This window comes from Hipposideros armiger, unplaced genomic scaffold, assembly GCF_001890085.2.
Source record: "Hipposideros armiger isolate ML-2016 unplaced genomic scaffold, ASM189008v1 scaffold_106, whole genome shotgun sequence".
In the NCBI taxonomy this organism is placed as follows: Eukaryota; Metazoa; Chordata; class Mammalia; order Chiroptera; family Hipposideridae; genus Hipposideros; species Hipposideros armiger.
In genome coordinates this window covers 2,220,351-2,239,203 of record NW_017731456.1, presented here as the reverse complement: position 1 = coordinate 2,239,203, position 18,853 = coordinate 2,220,351, and the positions used below count along the sequence as shown (strand labels likewise).

Here is an 18,853-nt window from a genome sequence, read left to right as displayed (position 1 = left end):
AACTAGACTGAAGAGCAAAAAACGACAGCAACTTGTCTGTTTCCCTACCCCCGATTCCCCAATAAAATCTTTAAAAAAAAAAAAAAAGTGGAATCTGAAAACTAGTCAACGCTCGGCATCTTCTCAACTCTAAAATGGTACACAAAGTTCAAAAAGAACATTACATAAAGAAATTAATTCTTCCTATGACAAAACTAAGATAGGCAGTCGATGTACAGCTTCCATGCAAACATCACAACTGAAATACCAGATTACAAGTATAAAATAAATATTGTTTCAAGAGGTAATCACTCAGCATGCCACTTTGGCAATGGACCTGGCTCTCAGTTTAAGGGATTAATACTACCTTTCCCCAAACTTAAAATTAACAAATTATTTTAGTAACTAATCTCTTCTTGCATTGGTACACCTTTCAGTTGAACCATATCTTCGATCAAAACACAATAAAAGTGTTTGCAGAACTACATTTACTTTTAAATAAATTAGCAACAGAAATCATTCATACAAAACAGTAGCCATGTTTAAGCAGTTATTACATTACATTTTATGAGGTTATTATTCTTCGAGTGTTTTTCTTCATTTTAAAGTACAGAAATTTAGACCACAAATTTAACCTATTAACACTAATGGTTGACTTTTTCTTATTAAAGAGCTGCCTTCTAGAGTATTGAATGATTCCTGTTTAGAATGAAACTTTGTGGAGATGAAGCATGCAAATATTCAAGACAGACACATTAAATGTTGTCTCGACTACTGGTCATCTCTGATTAGATCAGAACTGTAGAAAAATTAGTAGAGTTCTTTCTATGTATAACATATTCCTACCTCAAGAGTTAACGACTTCTTTAGACCTGGGAACCATTGATTAAAGAAAGCAATACTTATGAATATATCTATAAAAGGCTAAGAGGCAAAGAAAGTAGAAAATGAAAACTAAGGGAAAGGCTAGGAGAAATAAAAAAAAGATGACCATGAAACAAACTAAATTTAAAAATGCGTGGAGGGAGGGGGAGCAGAGCACACTCAAAACCAAGTAGTATAGTGACACAATTCCTGTAGTATATTCATGAACAATTGAGCCTAGCATTGAGAACTAATAACCTAGAATAAATTCTCATTACTGCTGAGTGAGATTTCAAAGTAAATTCAAATAGAGCAGTGGGGGTGGGGGTGGAAGAAACTAGAATTTTAGGTCATATATTAAAGAGTAAAAAATTAGATCCAAACTATAGCAACCAATAACACTTACTTGTGTCAAAATATTTACATCGACGTGGGCGAATTATTTCCTGGGCATCTTGAGAAGCCACAGATTGTGATGGATCATCATTGGAAGACTGAGTTTCATCCTCTTGACCTGATGAATCCTTTATATTCTCTTCCTGTGGATCATTAATTAAATTTCTTTAAGATATAAAAAAAATTGTTGGAGATAAAAGGTCATAGTATTCCAAATACAACCAGAAGACTAAAGTAAATACACTAATTGCAACACGGTTGGGTTGGATTCTGAAACAGTGAAAAGGAAGTTAGTGGAAAAACGTGTGAAATTTGAATTGTATATTGTTTAATTAATACCATGGTACCAGTGTTGATTTTTTAGTTTTGATAAATATGCCATGGTTACATAAGATGTTAACATTATGGGAAGTTGGGTGAAGAGCATATAAAAAGTCTGTACTATCTTAGAATCTCTTCTGTAAACCTAAAATTATTTCAAAACAACATAAAACAAAAAAACGAAGAGAACGGCCAATTAGCCTTTATTACTTAAAAATAGTATTTTTAAAAAATTGATACAAATGTATTTAGAACAGGCATTGAAAAGAAATCTGAGGGCCGGCTGAGTGGCTCAGTTGGTTAAGAGCGCTCTCTGAGCAACAGGGTTGCCGGTTCAATTCCCACATGTGCCAGTGAGCTGCACCTGATCTGAGTTGCCAACAGATTGGCAGAATGGCTCAGCTGGTGAGAGCACGCGCTCTTAACAACAAGGTTTCTAGTTCGACTCCCACATGGGATGGTAGACTGCACCCCCTGCAACTAAGATTGAATACAGCACCTTGAGCTCAGTGGCTGCGAGCTGCCAACGGGCAGACAGATGACAACTGGACTTGGAGCTGAGCTAGCTGCAACCTCCACAACTAAGATTGAAGGAAAACAACTTGGCTGGTCCCCTTCTCCAATTCCCCAATACTGTTCCCCTTCCCAGTAAAATCTTTAAAAAAAAAAAAAAATTGCAAAAAATACAATCTGTCTAGGCCTTTAAAAAAAAATCTGAACAATACGGACAAAACTATTACCTCTCAGGAGTGGATTACAGGGGACATCCAATTTTTATTACATATTTCTGTATCTTAATTTTTAACATTTAAATGTATTACTTTTAAAATCAGAAAGAATAAAGACAGATTCTAAAAATAAGCAGTCAAAATGAATGTACTCATAAATTATAACTCCGACAAGAATGAAGTAAAAATATATGTATATAACCTTACTTTATTTTCCCCACTACAGCCGCTGTTATCATCATTATCAGCATCTTCATCATCGTCACCTTCTTCTTCCTCTTCCTCCTCATCCTCATCTTCTTCAGGCAGTCGAATAGTACTATCATAACCATAAAGGCTGAGAAGTTCATGAATTGGCATGTCGCCTTCCTAAATACACCAAAATAAAGTTAATTTCTGAATAAGTGATATTTCATATTCCTATAATTCACAAATCTATAAAGTATTAACTCCATACATATAATCTCAGAACTGTATCAAGAATTCTCAAATCATAAAATGTGAAACAAAATAATTCTGAAAGATAAGAAAATTCTAGTCTTTTAAGAATTTTTATAAGAGACTGACCAACTCAAATGGCTAACAACGAAATCTTTAAGTATAATAAAAAGTGACATGGGTTTAAAACTATTCTGTGCAATCAATTCAGTTAATGTATACCATCAATTAATACAAAGGGAGATGAAATTCAGTCAGACCAAATACATTAAAAGAAAACAGCAATGATATAGTACAGGAATGATACTGGATTGCACTAGCCATATGTTCTTTTTTAGGGTTATTTACAATTACATATAAAATCATCTCATGCAATCCTTCTTATTTATCTTAAAAAGTTGTCATATTATCTTCATTTTATAGATGAGAAAACTGAGGCTGACTGTTAAGTCATTTCTCTCCAAATCATACAAGTTACAAGTAGTGGGGCCAGGTTTGAACTCTAATTCCAAAAGCCGACACTCTTTATCAGTACTCCATGCTGCCCCAGCCAGGGACCTCCCCCAAATCCCACAAAAAAAATACCCTAAGAGCAAAATGAAGGAATATCCATATGCAGTAAAATGAAATCAGCTTCCTATATAAGGTACTCAATCTAATCAGTAATCAATATGATTACTAACATAAAAATCAGGGAAACATGACAGAATTCTAATTATAAAACAATTTAACACAAATCACCTGAATATAACACACACATAAAAAACCTTAACAGAATGAGCTTAGAACCTAGCAAAAGAGTAATCATGAAACAGGACATGTTTTGTATTTCTCCAGCATTTTAGTTTATTCATAAACAGAAATATATTTGGACCCAGTGTGTTAAATATATTGTTGCAGTGGAGATGGGTAAATGCATTGCTGCAGTGAAGAGGGGTACATCCTGCTGGATGATACAACCTGATGACACTAACCACTCAGATCACAAAACTCAGAATTCATGTTCAAGAGGCAACTAACGATTATAATTTGAAAAAATTTTCTTATAGAAATAGGACGAAAATGCTGTTTCAATTTCTACTTCATATCATACATTGATATGCTAGCTATAAGGCAGTTTGTTAATCTTGTTTCTGAAAGAGAAATCAATTCTGAGAGCCCTAACTAATGAACTCGTGGCAGCCACAACCTGAGAAGCGCTAATTGTCAGGCAAGGTACTACCACTCCAGCTCAATGACCAGCTGGCTTACTGAAATGACATCTCCTATTGTGATTCTCGAAGTACAATAATACAGTGTGTTTGAGGTGTTCAAGGATCTAGTCCATGAGGATATCTAGTCCATGTACCAAGGAACTGCTGTAGGAGACAAACTTGGGAATTTGGAGTCAGGATTTAAGAACTAAAACAGAACTTCAAAATCAAGAAAAAAGTAGAATTAAGAGAAAGACATAGAAAAGGCTTGTTGTATATGCAATAACAAATAGCTGCCATAAAGTGTCTTCTATGTGCCAGGCATTTCATAGACAAAAATAAGAAAAGCACAGTGAGAATATTACACAATCTCATTAGATCTTTAAAAGTATCAGATGGAAGCTTTGCTACATTTATAAATAAGAAAATCAAGCAGAAAGAAACATGATGCACTGACAGGGACTTTACTATAATACCTAGACCTCCTAATCCCAGCTCATACTTTCCATACTCATTCTGCACCACAAACTAGAAAGTTTAACAACTGAAGTCACTACTATGAATAAGAGCCACTGACATGATTAGTATGAACTAATGCCCAACCAGGAAACATACTTCAGTGTAAGTTTGCAACTAACATTTACATGGGCCTTAAGAATTTATCAAGAGTTTGTTTCATATTTATTTCATCTTTAAAACTATCTGAATGTATGTTACTATTACCTCTAATTTTTACAATTAACTGATACTTCGAGAGATCACACAAAATAGGCAGATCATCAAATAAATGTCCTCAGGCTCTCTACCCTTAGGTCTTTCATGTTCAAGGGCAACAGAATCACTCTGAGAGCTTATTCAAACTGACTGCCAAGTCTCACCCCAAAGCTGAGGTGGGGCCTAAGTATGTGCATTTTTTATAAGTGCCAGGTGATACTGATGCTGCTGGTATGGGATCAGCTTAAGAACCACTTATTTCACAGTTCTAAGACAAAATAGTTGCAATCAGTCCTTCCAGTGGGAGGTAATAAAGCTTGATCATTAACTTTAATATAGCTTATCACTAACATCTGACATCTAGCTGTATCAACAGGATAGGTGACACACTAACTGCATAGAAATTTTTGTTTTTTAAACCATTATCAGGAATGTGGAATGTCTGACACCTATGCTTAGGTCAAGACTTTTCCCCCTAGGATACACATTTGAGAAGTGAGACTCACTTTATAAAAATGCATTTCTCCAAGAAATATTTAGCGAAACCTCCAATATTGACTAAGCAAAGAACAGAGGAGAGCCAAAAGCAGCTGATCACAATGCATTTGGAGAACTGCTTCAATTTGAAAACAGGAGTAGAAATGTCCGAGAGAAAAAAATCATTCAAGTCAAAAGAATTAACAACTACGTAAGTATACAAACAAAAATGAATAAGCAGATTATCCTGAGGGTATTTGTAGTAAATAAAAAAAGGTAGAGCTGTTACTTTTAACTATTTTTCTCTAGTTTTACTTAGTTTCTAAAAGGATCTGTCATACTATGCTTTTGACTCAATCTGAGAGCTGTTGAGCAGTGATTGACACATTGGCAGGACTTAAGGAAAATCATACATACAAACAAACATGTTCAAGATAGGGCCAGCCGAGTGGCGTGTTGGTTAAGAGCTGGCTTGGGATGCCAGAGGGCCCCGGTTCGGATCCCACATATGAGGGCCAGTGACACTGCCCTCTACAGCTAAGATGCTGAACAACAGCTCAATCTGGGGCTGGGCTGCCGTGGGTCGCCGGTGATGGCATAGGCTGCAGCCCCTGCTGCAGTGGGTTGCCATGGGCTACCGTGTGTAGCCGGCAGCCAGTGTGAGCGGCCGTCCAGAGGCGGGCGACTGATCTGCCTCGCCTGGGAAGAGCGCAATGATGGTGCCAGCTTGGGCCAGTGAAGCAACATCCTCCACAACTAGATTGAAGAACAAAACAACAGCAACTTGTCTGTTCCCCTTTCCCCGATTTCCCGGCGCTGTTCCACTCCCCAATTCCCCAATAAAATCTTAAAAAAAAAATAGTTCAAGATAGACTTAAGCAGGGGGAGATTTACTTTGCCAAGGAGACTAAGCTAAGTAGGAACCCACTGCTATAAGTCACACGTAGTATAATCAGAACCTAAACTAAATGAGTGGCTGTGGTAAAGAAAAAACTCAAGAGACCCTGCAGAAGAATTCAACAGGGTTTAACCATGGGCTAAGAGTGATAGAGAGGTCCTGGTGACACTGAATCTCTGGTTCCAAACATTTCTTGGACCCAAATACACATTCACATGACTTCTAAAAAATAATAAAAATAATAAAGTTCTATAAAAAATATTAACTTTTATCACCCAATATCAAGTTAGTAAGCAACAATCATGAGCCACTGAGGAATACAACATTTAGAGTTTGACAGTAGTATGAAAAGTATCTTACGTGATCCAAGGTATAAAGTGAAGAGCAAGCACTGGACTACAACTACAATAAAAACCAGAATCAATTTTGCTGAGGAATCATCAGTTTCGAATTCAAGAAGCGTTATTGTGTTCCTACTAAGTGATAACTGAAGTACTTAAAGATTTAGCAAGTATCATGTAAGAATCATTTATGTTGTCTGCCCCCAATCCTTTCTTTCTACTTCTATACTCTTCTTCCAGGAAACGTTCTTTCGTCCATTCGAAGCACTTACTTTGATTGAAAGCTCACCTCCTGGACCACACAGCATCTGACCCAATTGGCATCACTGCATTCCCTGGCTATAGGTTTGGAATGGGCAAATGATCCAAACTTAGCTATAGTTTTTGTTTCTAGATTTCTACCAATAGCCAACTAAAGATATATAGACTATTTCAAGCAGTAAATCTTGGAGACCTGGGAACTGATGGCATATGAAGAAATCTGGTCTGAAAAAGGACATTACCGTGTAGAAAAGTAGAAACAGAAAACGCGTTTTGGTAGCACTTGAGTCCCTGAGGTCTAGATATTCCCCTGCCCTTAATGAAATTACAAGCTTTACACCGAATTCATTTTGCCTAAGCTATTCAAGATGGATTTCTGCTATCTGCCCCCAAATATTCTGAGATAAATAGTAATGACAGCTTATAAAGCGAATGTTCTTTGTTATCTCCCTCTGAAAAAGACTAAAAGCTGCATAAAACATGGCTGACAGTACATTATTATACTACAACTTGTAGTCACCTGTACGAGATTCTCTCATTGGCTTATATTATTAAAGCCTGTGTTTTACCAGGTACTAAGGGGCTTTCCTCAACTTAAGTTGAACATCACAATAGTGTGGCATAGTGTTTCACTCCCATTCATACAGGTGGTTAAGAGTATAGATATGGGGGGAAGTGAGCGGAGAGTGAAAGAGAAAATGTCATGTACAGTGGATCTTCAGTTTTGGGGTTATAAATCCCTTTGAAAATTTTATGAATGATAAAACTACTAAGATTTATTGAGTAATTATCATGTTGCAAACATTGCACTAATTTTTTTACATAGATCCTTGTAATAACAATGAAGCTTAATGACATTAAGTAACTTATTATACAATGAATAAAGTAGCAGCTGAGTTCTGAACCAGGTGTCTGACTCACTGCTTTACAGCGCCCTTCCTTACATATGCATATATGCTGCCTTCCTGGGAACCCAACACTAAGTTAAGTGCATATCATCCTGATGGAGTGTGAAATATGATGTGCTGGGTTGAGACTATAAGAAATAAGGAAATGGACTTAGTACAAAATGAATGAAAATACAGGCATGTGGACTATCCCTCTGCATATTGTGCTCTAAGAAATAAGTTATCTGTGTACTATAACAAAAAGAGGGGCAATCACATCTGCATTAAGCTAAAGGGAGGCTAGCTGCAGGTGGGAAAAGGAGACTTGAAAATTAATCTGCCCTTTAACTTCAAAACAGTAAGGTGAAGTTACTAAGCACCACCAGTAGTATTATAAGGTTGGAGTAGGATCCATCTCCTGGCTGCAGAGGCGGCGGCTTCTCTTCCCATCAGAGGGACAGTCATTTAGAAATGACTGTGTGTGGCAGCAGATGTTGGCTGTTCAAGGGCCATTTGATGGATGCACACAATACTCTTCCCTGTCATACCCAAACTGACTTACCAATAAATGCGTATGAAGAGGGAAGGCAGAAGGAAAGACAGAAGATGATGTCCAGCCAGGAAGGCCTATGACACTATATCCAGAATGATCAGAGAGACAGTCCCTAAGGTAACCAACCTCTTAGAGATGGGGCTTGAATATAAGATAAACTATGAAGGAATGGATGCAGCGAACTCTTTTCATAATCCTCATGCTGGGGTTTCTTTTGTTCTGTATATAATTCATGTTGTGTGCATACTTCAAAAAATACTCCATTTCTCACATTTTAATCTTTATTCTCTATCTCTGTGGAGATTCAACCAGATGGAACATGTTTAGTACTTTGAAGTGAAAATTAAGTTATTAATATTGTTATGTGACTTTTCAAAAATGCAAATACATCAAGATATAGCTAATCCTGATCTTCTCTCAAACAGAGTGCTACGATTGTGTTATTCAAAGCAAAACTGTGTGTTTAAGAGTGCATTCAAAAAACAGAGTTAAACTTGCATATTGCTATTCCTAGCAAAGTCTATATATTATGGAAATGATTCTGAAACCCCTATTAGGATCACCAAAATAAATTCTAACCTGTGTATCTAATTCCATTAAAACACTTAAATGCTACATTTAAGTAACTAAAATACCTTTTATATTGGTAAGATTCATGCACGTAAATGTAATAATACACATCAACGTTTCCTCTATGAAAAGCTAATTTTCACTTAAAATTTTAGAATTCAAACTGAATGAACTTAAAACCACAGACTATGCTTACTGATTACTCCTGAATGAATCAACTGTCAGAATCCTGCCACAATTACATCAAAAGTCCATTTCATGTAACCAGTGTCAGGTAAAAACCATCTTACCAATTCCTGACATAACTATTAACATGTTTTCCTTCTATGAAAGCAAATCAGTAATCAATGAGAAAATCTAGATTATTTTAATAAAAACAAAAACCAGTTTGGTTTGATTCATACCTAAAGAGTTTATAACTATAGTAAATCCAACACACCGGCCCTGAACTAGCTTGGCTGTACGTTACAGAAGAAAGCATTGATGATTATGTGCTACTTAAATCTACACCTTAATTATTCTGGGAAAAGTCAGAAGTATCTGAGAAGGTATAAGACTGTCTGGTTGAAAAGAATGATAAAACATTGGTTCCCTTGTCTTTTCTTCCTTTCTATGTCCTCTATAAATAATTCTATCATAATTACTTTTTCCTAAGGAGGGGTTATTTGAAAGCAAATTTTGGGGGGCTGTAAGGGACTGGGGAAGGAGGTAAAGGAGAAACAGGAAAACACAGTAACATGCCCCAAATTCAGCAAAGCCCATTAGTAATTTTGTAGTAATTGAATGTAATAGCCCATTTTCTGAAATAGAAAACAATAATCATTCTATCTCATAACCTATTATAACCTGTACTTAATTATCTCCTCTTGAATAATTAATTGCTTGGGTAACACAGAATGTGAAAAGATGGAAAATGTAAGATTTTCCTCCTTTTATCCCAATGATGGGGTTTTTCAGAAACAGGATAATGTATCTAAGTGACAGAAATTTCTGCTATATATAGGCAAATAATTGAAAATAAATGCTTTTCTATTTCATGACTATATGAAGTGATTGTGGTTGAAACTATTAAACAATTCGTTTCCTGTGATGTTCACCTAGGTTCTGAATCATCCAAGCAAATTACCCTTCTTTTGAATGGCTTTTTAGCCTCTTCTTTAGTTCTGACTCCTGGTTCCTGTGCTTTTTAATCCATTCTTGAAAAGCTTTCATAACAACTAGTCATGCACCACATACATTTTGGTCAACAAAGGACTGCATATATGATGGTGGCATACCACAGAGCCAAGGTGTGGAGTAGGCTATACCATCTAGGTTTGTGTAAGCGCACTCTATGATATTCACACAACGATGAAATCACCTAACAACACATTTCTCAGAACATATCCCTGTCATTAAGTGGCACCTGACCATATACATCACTGCCACTAAGACCAATTCTGTTCTCTGGCTTAAAATAACAAAATATTAAATTGCTTTGGCAATGTGGATTAAGCCAGCTTTAATCACTAAATGATGCAAAATAAGAACACATGACCGAATGTGACTAAATAACAGGACTTCTTTTCTAGACCTTTAAATGTTCACTTTAAAAATGTCCAAACTAAAATTCTGAAACAGATTAGTCTTTATTATTATAAACGTGTAATTCATTTTTTCCATGATATATGTACTATAAATACTTAAAGGCTGGCACTATGTCTTCTTTATTTCTTACATCTTTCTATCATGGAGTACAGCAGATTATATATGTAATAAATTTTAATTACAGCATACCAGCTTGATTTACCCATTCATTCAAAATTTTGAGTGACCACTCTTGTTAATTACCATGAAATACATTGCTGAATAAAACAGACATAGTCCCTCCTCTCATGGAACTAAAGGAGGATACAGACAATAAATCAAACAAACATAATTACAAATTGTGTTAGGTATAAAGAAAGCACTGAATTAGGTACAGTTAAAAAAAAAAAAACAACAAAAAAAACACCCAGGGCCGGCCGAGTGGCGCACTGGTTAAGAGCTGGCTTGGGATGCCAGAAGGCCCCGGTTCAGATCCCACATATGAGGGCCAGTGACACTGCCCTCTACAGCTAAGATGCTGAACAACAGCTCAACCTGGAGCTGGGCTGCCGTGAGTCGCCGGGGACGGCGTAGGCTGCAGCTCCTGCTGCAGTGGGTTGCCATGGGCTACCGTGTGTAGCCAGCAGCCAGCGTGAGCGGCCAGCAGCCGCAGTGAGCAGCCGTCCAGAAGCCGGCGACTGATCTGCCTCGCCCGGGAAGAGCGCAATGATGGTGTCAACTTGGGCCAGTGAAGCAACGTCCTCCACAACTAAACTGAAGAACAAAATGACAGCAACTTGTCTGTTCCCCTTCCCCCAATTCCCCAGCGCTGTTCCAATTCCCCAATAAAAATCTTTCAAAAAAAAAAACACCCCAAACTAATTAGGGGACAAGAAAGGCCATTTTGAAGAGGCAACATTAAGTCCAGACTTAAGGAGCCAGGCTCAGAAAGCACTTACCAGAGAGTGGGAATGAGCTGAAAAGTCTTGAAACAGGGAGAAACCAGCACATCAAAGAATGAAAGCAGCTGGTGTGGCTACGGAAGAGCATGACAAGGGCAGTGTAACACATGGATGAAGGACCATATCATGTAGATGGCCTTGCAGTCCAGGTCAAGGAGTTTGGATTTTTTTTTGGTGTAACAGGAAGCCATTAAAAAGTTTTAAACTGGAGATTGACATAAACTGATTTATATTTTGAAAAGATCATTGTGGCTGCTGTGGAAATACCGGAGGCGCCAAAAACATGTATACACAACTTGCATTCATCTTTTGTTATCTGTATATATTGAGTATTACAATTTAAATACAGTTTTTTCCTTCCTTAAAATGTATACACATTTTTTTGACACCCTCTGTATATTAGAGGGAAGAGTGGCAAAAGAGGAAATGGAGAAACCAGTTAGGAAGTTACTGCAATAGTCTAAGCTAGAAATGATGGTTACCTGGGCTTGACAGAGGGTGGCAGCAGAGATGGAGTAAGAGTCCGATAAGAAATACTTTTATGGATAGAAATGATAGGCTTATTTAGGAACAGGTATTAGGAATGAAGGAAGATGACTCCCTGGTTTATGACTTAGGTAAATAGTAGTGTTTTCTTTGTTTTTTTAACTGAGATGGAGAAGACAGGTAAAGAACAGGTAGAGAAGGAGAATATCAATCAATAGTTCTGTTTTGGACATTTAAAGATGTCTATTGGGATATCCAAGCAGAAATGTCAAGTGGGTGTTTAGATAAAACAAAACTGGAAACAGGGACTATGTTAATTAGTTTGGTAATTTTCAAATTTGATGTGCATATTTAATGAAAATATAGATTTGAGTCCCACATCCCCTGCACCTGAGATTCTGCTTCAGTATGCCTGGGAGAGCCATAGGAATCTGCATTCTTAGTGAGTCTAAGAGTGACTCTGAAGCAGCTGAGTCTGATATTACATTTTGAGAAGCAATGATCTAGAGACAGAAGAAAGTCCAAAACTGAGAATTGGCAAATTATAAACTTAAACCCTGGGTAAAGGAAAACGAGCCTGCAAAGGATAATGAACAGGAACAAATAGGGAAAACAAGAAAGTAGGGTACTCCAGGATTCAAGTAAAAAAAGGGAGTGGTAAATTGGGTCAAATACCACAGAGAGTAGGGAGAAAAGCGACCAATGGATATAATAATAAATTCGTCTTCACAAGAAAGGGCAGAGACAACGTAGAGCACCTGATAGAGCAAATGGGAAATGAAGGAAGGTGATGACAACTCTTAAATTTTGGCTATTGAAGGGGTGTAAATAAAAGGTGCAGAAATTGGGAGAGGACAGCAGGTATGTAAAAAGAAATTTAGGATCCTTTTATAGTCCTCTTTTGACCCAATACCTGTCATGTTTTACAAAAGTAACTATTTGAATTCTATTTCACATAATAAAGTTCTTTAACAACAACAACAACAAAAAAGGCCTTTCATTTCAAATTTTAAACATCCCACCTATGACCACATAGAATTTTTTATCAATTATATATAACACCACTTTTCCCCAAAACACGGGTAAAGAACCAAAATTGCAAGTGTTTCCTTTCTCCACAAGTTATAACCGCTTCATCCTCTAGCTCTTGTTATTTACCCTTGCAAGATCCTCTATTTCAGAACTGAAGTTTGTTTCTCCTTCCATCATTTCTTCTTCTTCTAATGTTCGTTCATCATCAAAATCATGAACCAGCATGTCAGCTGATGGATCAAATTCATGGTCATCTGATGTTGCTGAACCTCCTGGTAAAGAATATTTTAAAAAGTTTGGTAAACCAAATTAAGTGTATTTTATTAACTATTTGTGTATGTTATGTGAAGCTGAATATAAGTCGAACAAAAGTAGCAGGAAAAAGCTATGTACAGCAAGTATTTATTGTTTTCTGAAATTCTTATCCTAACCTGCTCCAAAAAAATTTTTCTCTAAGGAATTTAAGGGATATTTTTGTTTTGTCTCATCTCTATACACAGTTACAACTACAAAACTGGGAGGAGGGGGTATAACTTTTAAAAATGTGTACATCATTTAAAAAGAGTACTGTAATCTAAACATGAAATTTGAGTTGTAAAGAATAAATGGTCATATCAAATAAGAACAATCTTTTGTGTGGGAAAATTCACAATTCTTGTCATTTGATTAATATTTAACAGACCCAATGAGTATGAACTCCTGTGGCCCCTGAGAATATATAGTCATGTGAAATATATAGTCATCTGAATATACAGTCTAGTGAAAATACAGCTACACTTAAATATTATTCTTCTATCAGCACTTCCATGAAAATTTACTCCAATATATAGGAAGCTGTCCTTAACTTATTTAGTTGATTTTAATAACTAATTGAAATATTTGAAATATTAATTGAAATAACACAAGATAAAATATAAAGGCAAAATGTATTAACACTGCATACAGAACTCTGATGAAAGGTATTAAAAATAATCTAGTAGGTAACTGATGTGTAAGCTAATCTATTTTTAGTATGATGGTTGGGGAACATTGCCGTTCTCAATAGGGCCAAAGCGTGTAAGAGTAGATTACAAATGCTGGGCACACATATTCTGAAAACTGTCCCCACATCTGGCTATTGCCAAACATGGACTTAAGTTTACAAAAGCATTGTTTACTAATAAACAAATGAGTTACTTAACATTAAGAAAATCAATTAGCAATTCCTTTTATAAGTTTAAATTGTTAAAGGTTTTATTAATTGATGTACTACACTTCCATTTCACTCCAGTAAGAGAACCAGTAAGTAAAACAAAGCAATGCAGAGGCTGATTTCTTCCAATACAGACTGTTAGGAATAAGGAGAAGCCTAAAACTCTGGGTTCTTCTAAACTCCCACAATTTTTAGAACAATCATTTTCTGAGCGCTTACTAGGTGTCAAATACCATGCTCAAGCACTTCACATACATTATTTCATTTAATCTTCAAATAATTCTATGGAGAACAAAAAGAAAAACTTGAGGCTCAGAGAGTTTAAAGTTTAAGTAGGTTGTAAAGTTTAAGAGCCAGTAGGTGGCAAAGATGAAATTTAAATCCTGGCCCTGTTCATTCCAAGGCCTGTGCTTTGCTCTACCCCAAGCCTCCTGTAAGTCACAGCTTCAGAAACAGTAGGTATCCTGCCTCTAAGAATACTTGAAGAGAGCCTATGTTTACTAAGATGAGTGAATTGAAAACAAGTAAACAAAACATAAAACATTCAATCTGTTTGTATAAGCATTGGACAGTCAGTAAAAACCATCAAAGACATCTGTATTCTTCAAGCTCCACTATTCTTTCAGTTCAGGCTGGACTGATTCAAATGCAATGAAAACTGAGAAAGTCATTAATTAATATCATTTTTTGGAGAAATTATTTTTATGTACCTATGTATTACCTGATGAATGTCTAAAAAAATTCATTAAAAAACTCCCTTAAAACTCAGTCGATTTGCAATGTCACATTAACAAAAAAACCAGAACCTATTTTTTCAATGAAAATTATTTATGTTTGAAAAAAAAAGAAATTATAAAGAATTCCTGGGCTGGCCGAGTGGCGCGATGGTTAAGAACTGGCTTGGGATGCCAGAGGGCCCTGGTTTGGATCCCACATATGAGGGCCAGTGACACTGCCCTCTACAGCTAAGATGCTGAACAACAGCTCAACCTGGAGCTGGGTTGCCATGAGTCGCCGGCGATGGCGCAGGCTGCAGCCCCTGTGGCAGTGGGTTGCCATGGGCTACTGTGTGTAGCCAGCAGCCAGCGTGAGCGGCCATCCAGAAGCTGGCGACTGATCTGCCTCACCCGGGAAGAGCGCAATGATGGTGCCAACATGGACCAGTGAAGCAACATCCTCCACAACTAGACTGAAGAACAAAACAACAGCAACTTGTCTGTTCCCATCCCCCAATTCCCCAATAAAAATCTTAAAAAAAAAAAAAGAAAGAATTCCATGTCCTAAAAAGGACATGGTAATCTAATATTTATCTGAGGTCAGACTACTTCCAACCTCAACCATCCAGAACATATTTATAAACCACGACATTAAAAAAAAAAATCCTTGAGTTTCAGAAATGTCACAAAGTCTAATGTATAATACTTTACTTCCAAGCATATTAGAATGAGTAAGACATTCCGGCTGAAATAAATATGACAGAATCAACTGTCAATTTAGCACACTAGTCATTTAGAAGGGCTCTGGAGGAATTCTAGTCCCCGACCCCACCTGATACATTGTACTACACAGAGTACAACGATAGGTGTTCATGAAAAGGATCCTGGATCCATCCAAAAATAGGCTTACATTATGTTAACCATCTTGACAAACCTTCTTTCTAAAATTTAAAACACAGAAAGATGATTGCTTCAATATTTGGAAAATTCAGTAATATATAACACCTAAATATTCGATAAATGTGAGATGTTTTCAAATAAAATATTACAATGCCTCAAAGAGCGCCCTTTCTCTCTCTTCTTATATTAGGCTGTCACTTAATCCAAGTACTCCACTGCAGAAGGTGGTCCTCTCTCTTGGTCAAGTCCCTAGAACACTGAGCCAAAAAGACTAATACAAGACTTTTCCTTGACTGATATTTAGCTCCAACCAAATGATGCCACGTAGGAATGCTGTACCCAGTGGAGCCAGAACCTCTGACTGATCATAAGAAACCTAAATTCAGACTTTTATAGAAAGTATTTGTATTTTTTAAGATCACTACACTGGCCAAACAGAAAAAAATATTTGTGGCCCAGATTTGGTCCAAAGATCACACGTTTGCAACCTCTAAATTAGGAAAAAAGTGAATCTGTATTCTATTTGGAGAATACAGAAATCCAAAGATACTCATACATGGTCAGAGAGTAAAACCTGATCCTATTCAAATCTAAAAATAACTTCCTTAATTTACAACTTTAAATGTTCATTTGTTGAATGTTTTGCTTATTTTATTTTTCCCTCCACTAAATGCTTTAACAATTTTTTCTCAAATAAATACTTTGAATTTCCTATTCAAGCAAGTATTTCTAAGCAGTTAGTGATTCCTTTTTTAAAAGTACACTTCATATATACTTCAGTCAAATAGTAATTAAAAACTCTAAGAAATATATGTGGAGATTCATCAAAAAAAGAAAAGAAAAAAAAGAGAGAGAACCCACAAATAGTCATGAGGTTGAACTCACAGCAGCCTCACCTGTACTTTCATGGGCAGTCAAATATTTCATCCATTTCTTTTTCCCCAGAGAAATGCATTCAGAAGAAAAGCAAGTCAGGTGACAGTCTAACTCCTCTAGCCTTTATGCAACTAACAGGATAAATGTTACTCAAATAGAGATTAGAAAACATACAGAAAATATTTACCTGGACTTGAAGACTCAACAGATGGCTGGTGGGGAAGGGGCAGGGGGAGAAAGGAAGAAAAATTAGCATCTTATTTAGTAATCTTTACAAACATTACAGATTATTCAATGATTAATATGACAACAAAAACTACAGTAAGTTTTGTATCTGAACTAAGACAAACTAAAACTTCCGTGTAATCCTTTCTTTGACATAATTATTTAAAAATACAGAAAAATTCAAAAACACTCCTGAATCTAGAAACAAAGACAATAATATGGAATGGATTCAGATTTTAAAGGCAAATATGGGTCCTAAAACATGCGTGATTTATTATGGGAGACGATTTTAGATCTTGTTCCTGAATACTCCCTCCTACCAATACAGGAAAACTCGGAACAAGGTTTGCTATCAAGCTGATATCTGGCTTAAAATGTGTTGGAGAAGGTGGAAACAATTTAAGACATTATTTTAGCTAAAAATTATGTTGCAAGCAAGCACAAGGAAAAGTTAAAATGTTACTTAAGCACCAAACAGTACATCAAGTTAACTTTACTAACAAACATATTTGAAAATTATCACAAAATTAGCGACCTTTCATGCTAAATCTAGAGGTTAAATGATCTAATGAAAAATCACAAAGACTCCCAATTATAAAGCTCCTTCTATCTCTCGATACATTTAACCACAAGCATCTGGAAAACTTAAAACTGTTAGCAACTTATTTTAGTAACAGCACCACCTGACAGTTTGTGGCTGTGTTTTATCTTAATTTACCATTATAATCAAGTCATCTACAAACATCAACTTCTATATAACAATATAACAAACTTCTCAATAACAAAAACGCAAAAGATGCTTCAAATGACTTAAACTTTATAACTAAAACTGTGCCTAGTCATCCAGAGCTATTTATTTCATGCACAAAAGAAGTCAGAGATGCTGGAAGGCCCAAGGCAAAAGACACAGGGATATTTTAGTATATTTTCCTTCTTTCCCAATTTTTCAAAAGCTAGGCATCTAAGACAAATTTTTATAAGGTGTTAAAACTCCATTTTGAAAACTGTCCAGGGTATGCTACTGTAGTACGACATTCCAAATTCCATGTGGTGACTTAGGGTCTCTTGAGGCATACTTTTTCAAGGGTCCTATTTTTTCCCCCATTTAATTCTTACACAAGAATGGCTCTTGCCTACAGCATTGTCTTATTCTAACAAAAGACTGACAGTATTCAGTATTGGATATTTTCAAGTGTCACCATCTTTCTTTTAAAGCTACTCTGCCACGATAAGCAAAACAGCACTACTTTTTAATTTGGTTCCTCTAATGGGAAGCTGAAGAGTAGGGTCAGAGAATAATGTAACCATAAAAAAAGGATTTCTACTTTGCTTAACATCTTTCAGGCAGGGTTACATATTTCTGGCTCAAAATAAATTTATCCACCACACAAGTTGTTACACAACAAATCAATATTTAAAAAAAATGAATCTGCTTTTATTTCATGTAATTATACATTAATTTCCCAAGTTTAACCACAGCCTCTGTCCAAGGCTACAGCACCGTTCACGACTGACTATCTTCACCTGGTTCAAGGTTCACTACTCAGAGTAGCCTTACAATGCTGTTTCTCCTTTTTAGTAAATTTTTGAAACAGGTTTGCATGGCATGAAGAAGAAAAACCAGTATTTCTTTCAAATTAGGAACATTAAAAGAAATGATTCTTTGAGCATTTAGCTCTTTTTGAACACCTCAATTATTATTCAATTTAAGTCTTCTGATAAAAAAAGGCTTGCTGATTAAAAATAAGTTAGTCTACTGAAAATAAATAGTACATTTTCACTGATGTTAGACATTGGCAATAATAGATATCGAATTGTGAATGGTGTCTGTATACACATACTTTAGTATGTAAAAGGCCTCCAACAGTACTAAATGTCAATAAATACCATACTGATTGTTGTTTTATTGGTAGTTACCAGTTTAAAGTTCTGAAAAAGGCCACACGTATATTCCATTCATTAAGATACCAAATGTTTTGAGGGCTGGTATAGCATTCGTTAACTATAGCTGACATTAAGGTAGAACACCTAGTGTTCAAAGATAGAATGACCATATTATGTCAGGCATATTGGAATGTTCCAAAAAACATGATTTGACTAATGGTATATCTAGGTTAGGATGGGGGAGGGGAAAGCAGGGATAGTCTGCCTATACATACAAATTTTAGTATTCTATATTCAAAATAAAATTCTATTGTGTTGGTTTAGGGAGGTGGGAATGACATCAGTTTCTTGAAAGTTAATTATCAAAGACAAGCTTCTGAAAAACTGGCATTTG

The 18,853-nt window shown here is 36.0% G+C and overlaps 1 protein-coding gene across 11 annotated transcripts in view; it reads right to left on the bottom strand.

The window, feature by feature from the left end:
• MIER1 (MIER1 transcriptional regulator) overlaps positions 1–18,853 on the bottom strand; it is a 57,310-nt gene that overhangs the window by 26,466 nt on the left and 11,991 nt on the right. For all 11 annotated transcript variants that reach the window (XM_019646712.1, XM_019646705.1, XM_019646706.1 and 8 more), the window contains 4 exons: positions 16,538–16,562; positions 12,793–12,938; positions 2,496–2,657; positions 1,250–1,382 (listed from right to left, as the gene is read on the bottom strand). In XM_019646712.1, the coding sequence (XP_019502257.1) occupies positions 1,250–1,382; positions 2,496–2,657; positions 12,793–12,938; positions 16,538–16,562 (466 nt within the window). The remainder of the gene's footprint in view (positions 1–1,249; positions 1,383–2,495; positions 2,658–12,792; positions 12,939–16,537; positions 16,563–18,853) is intronic.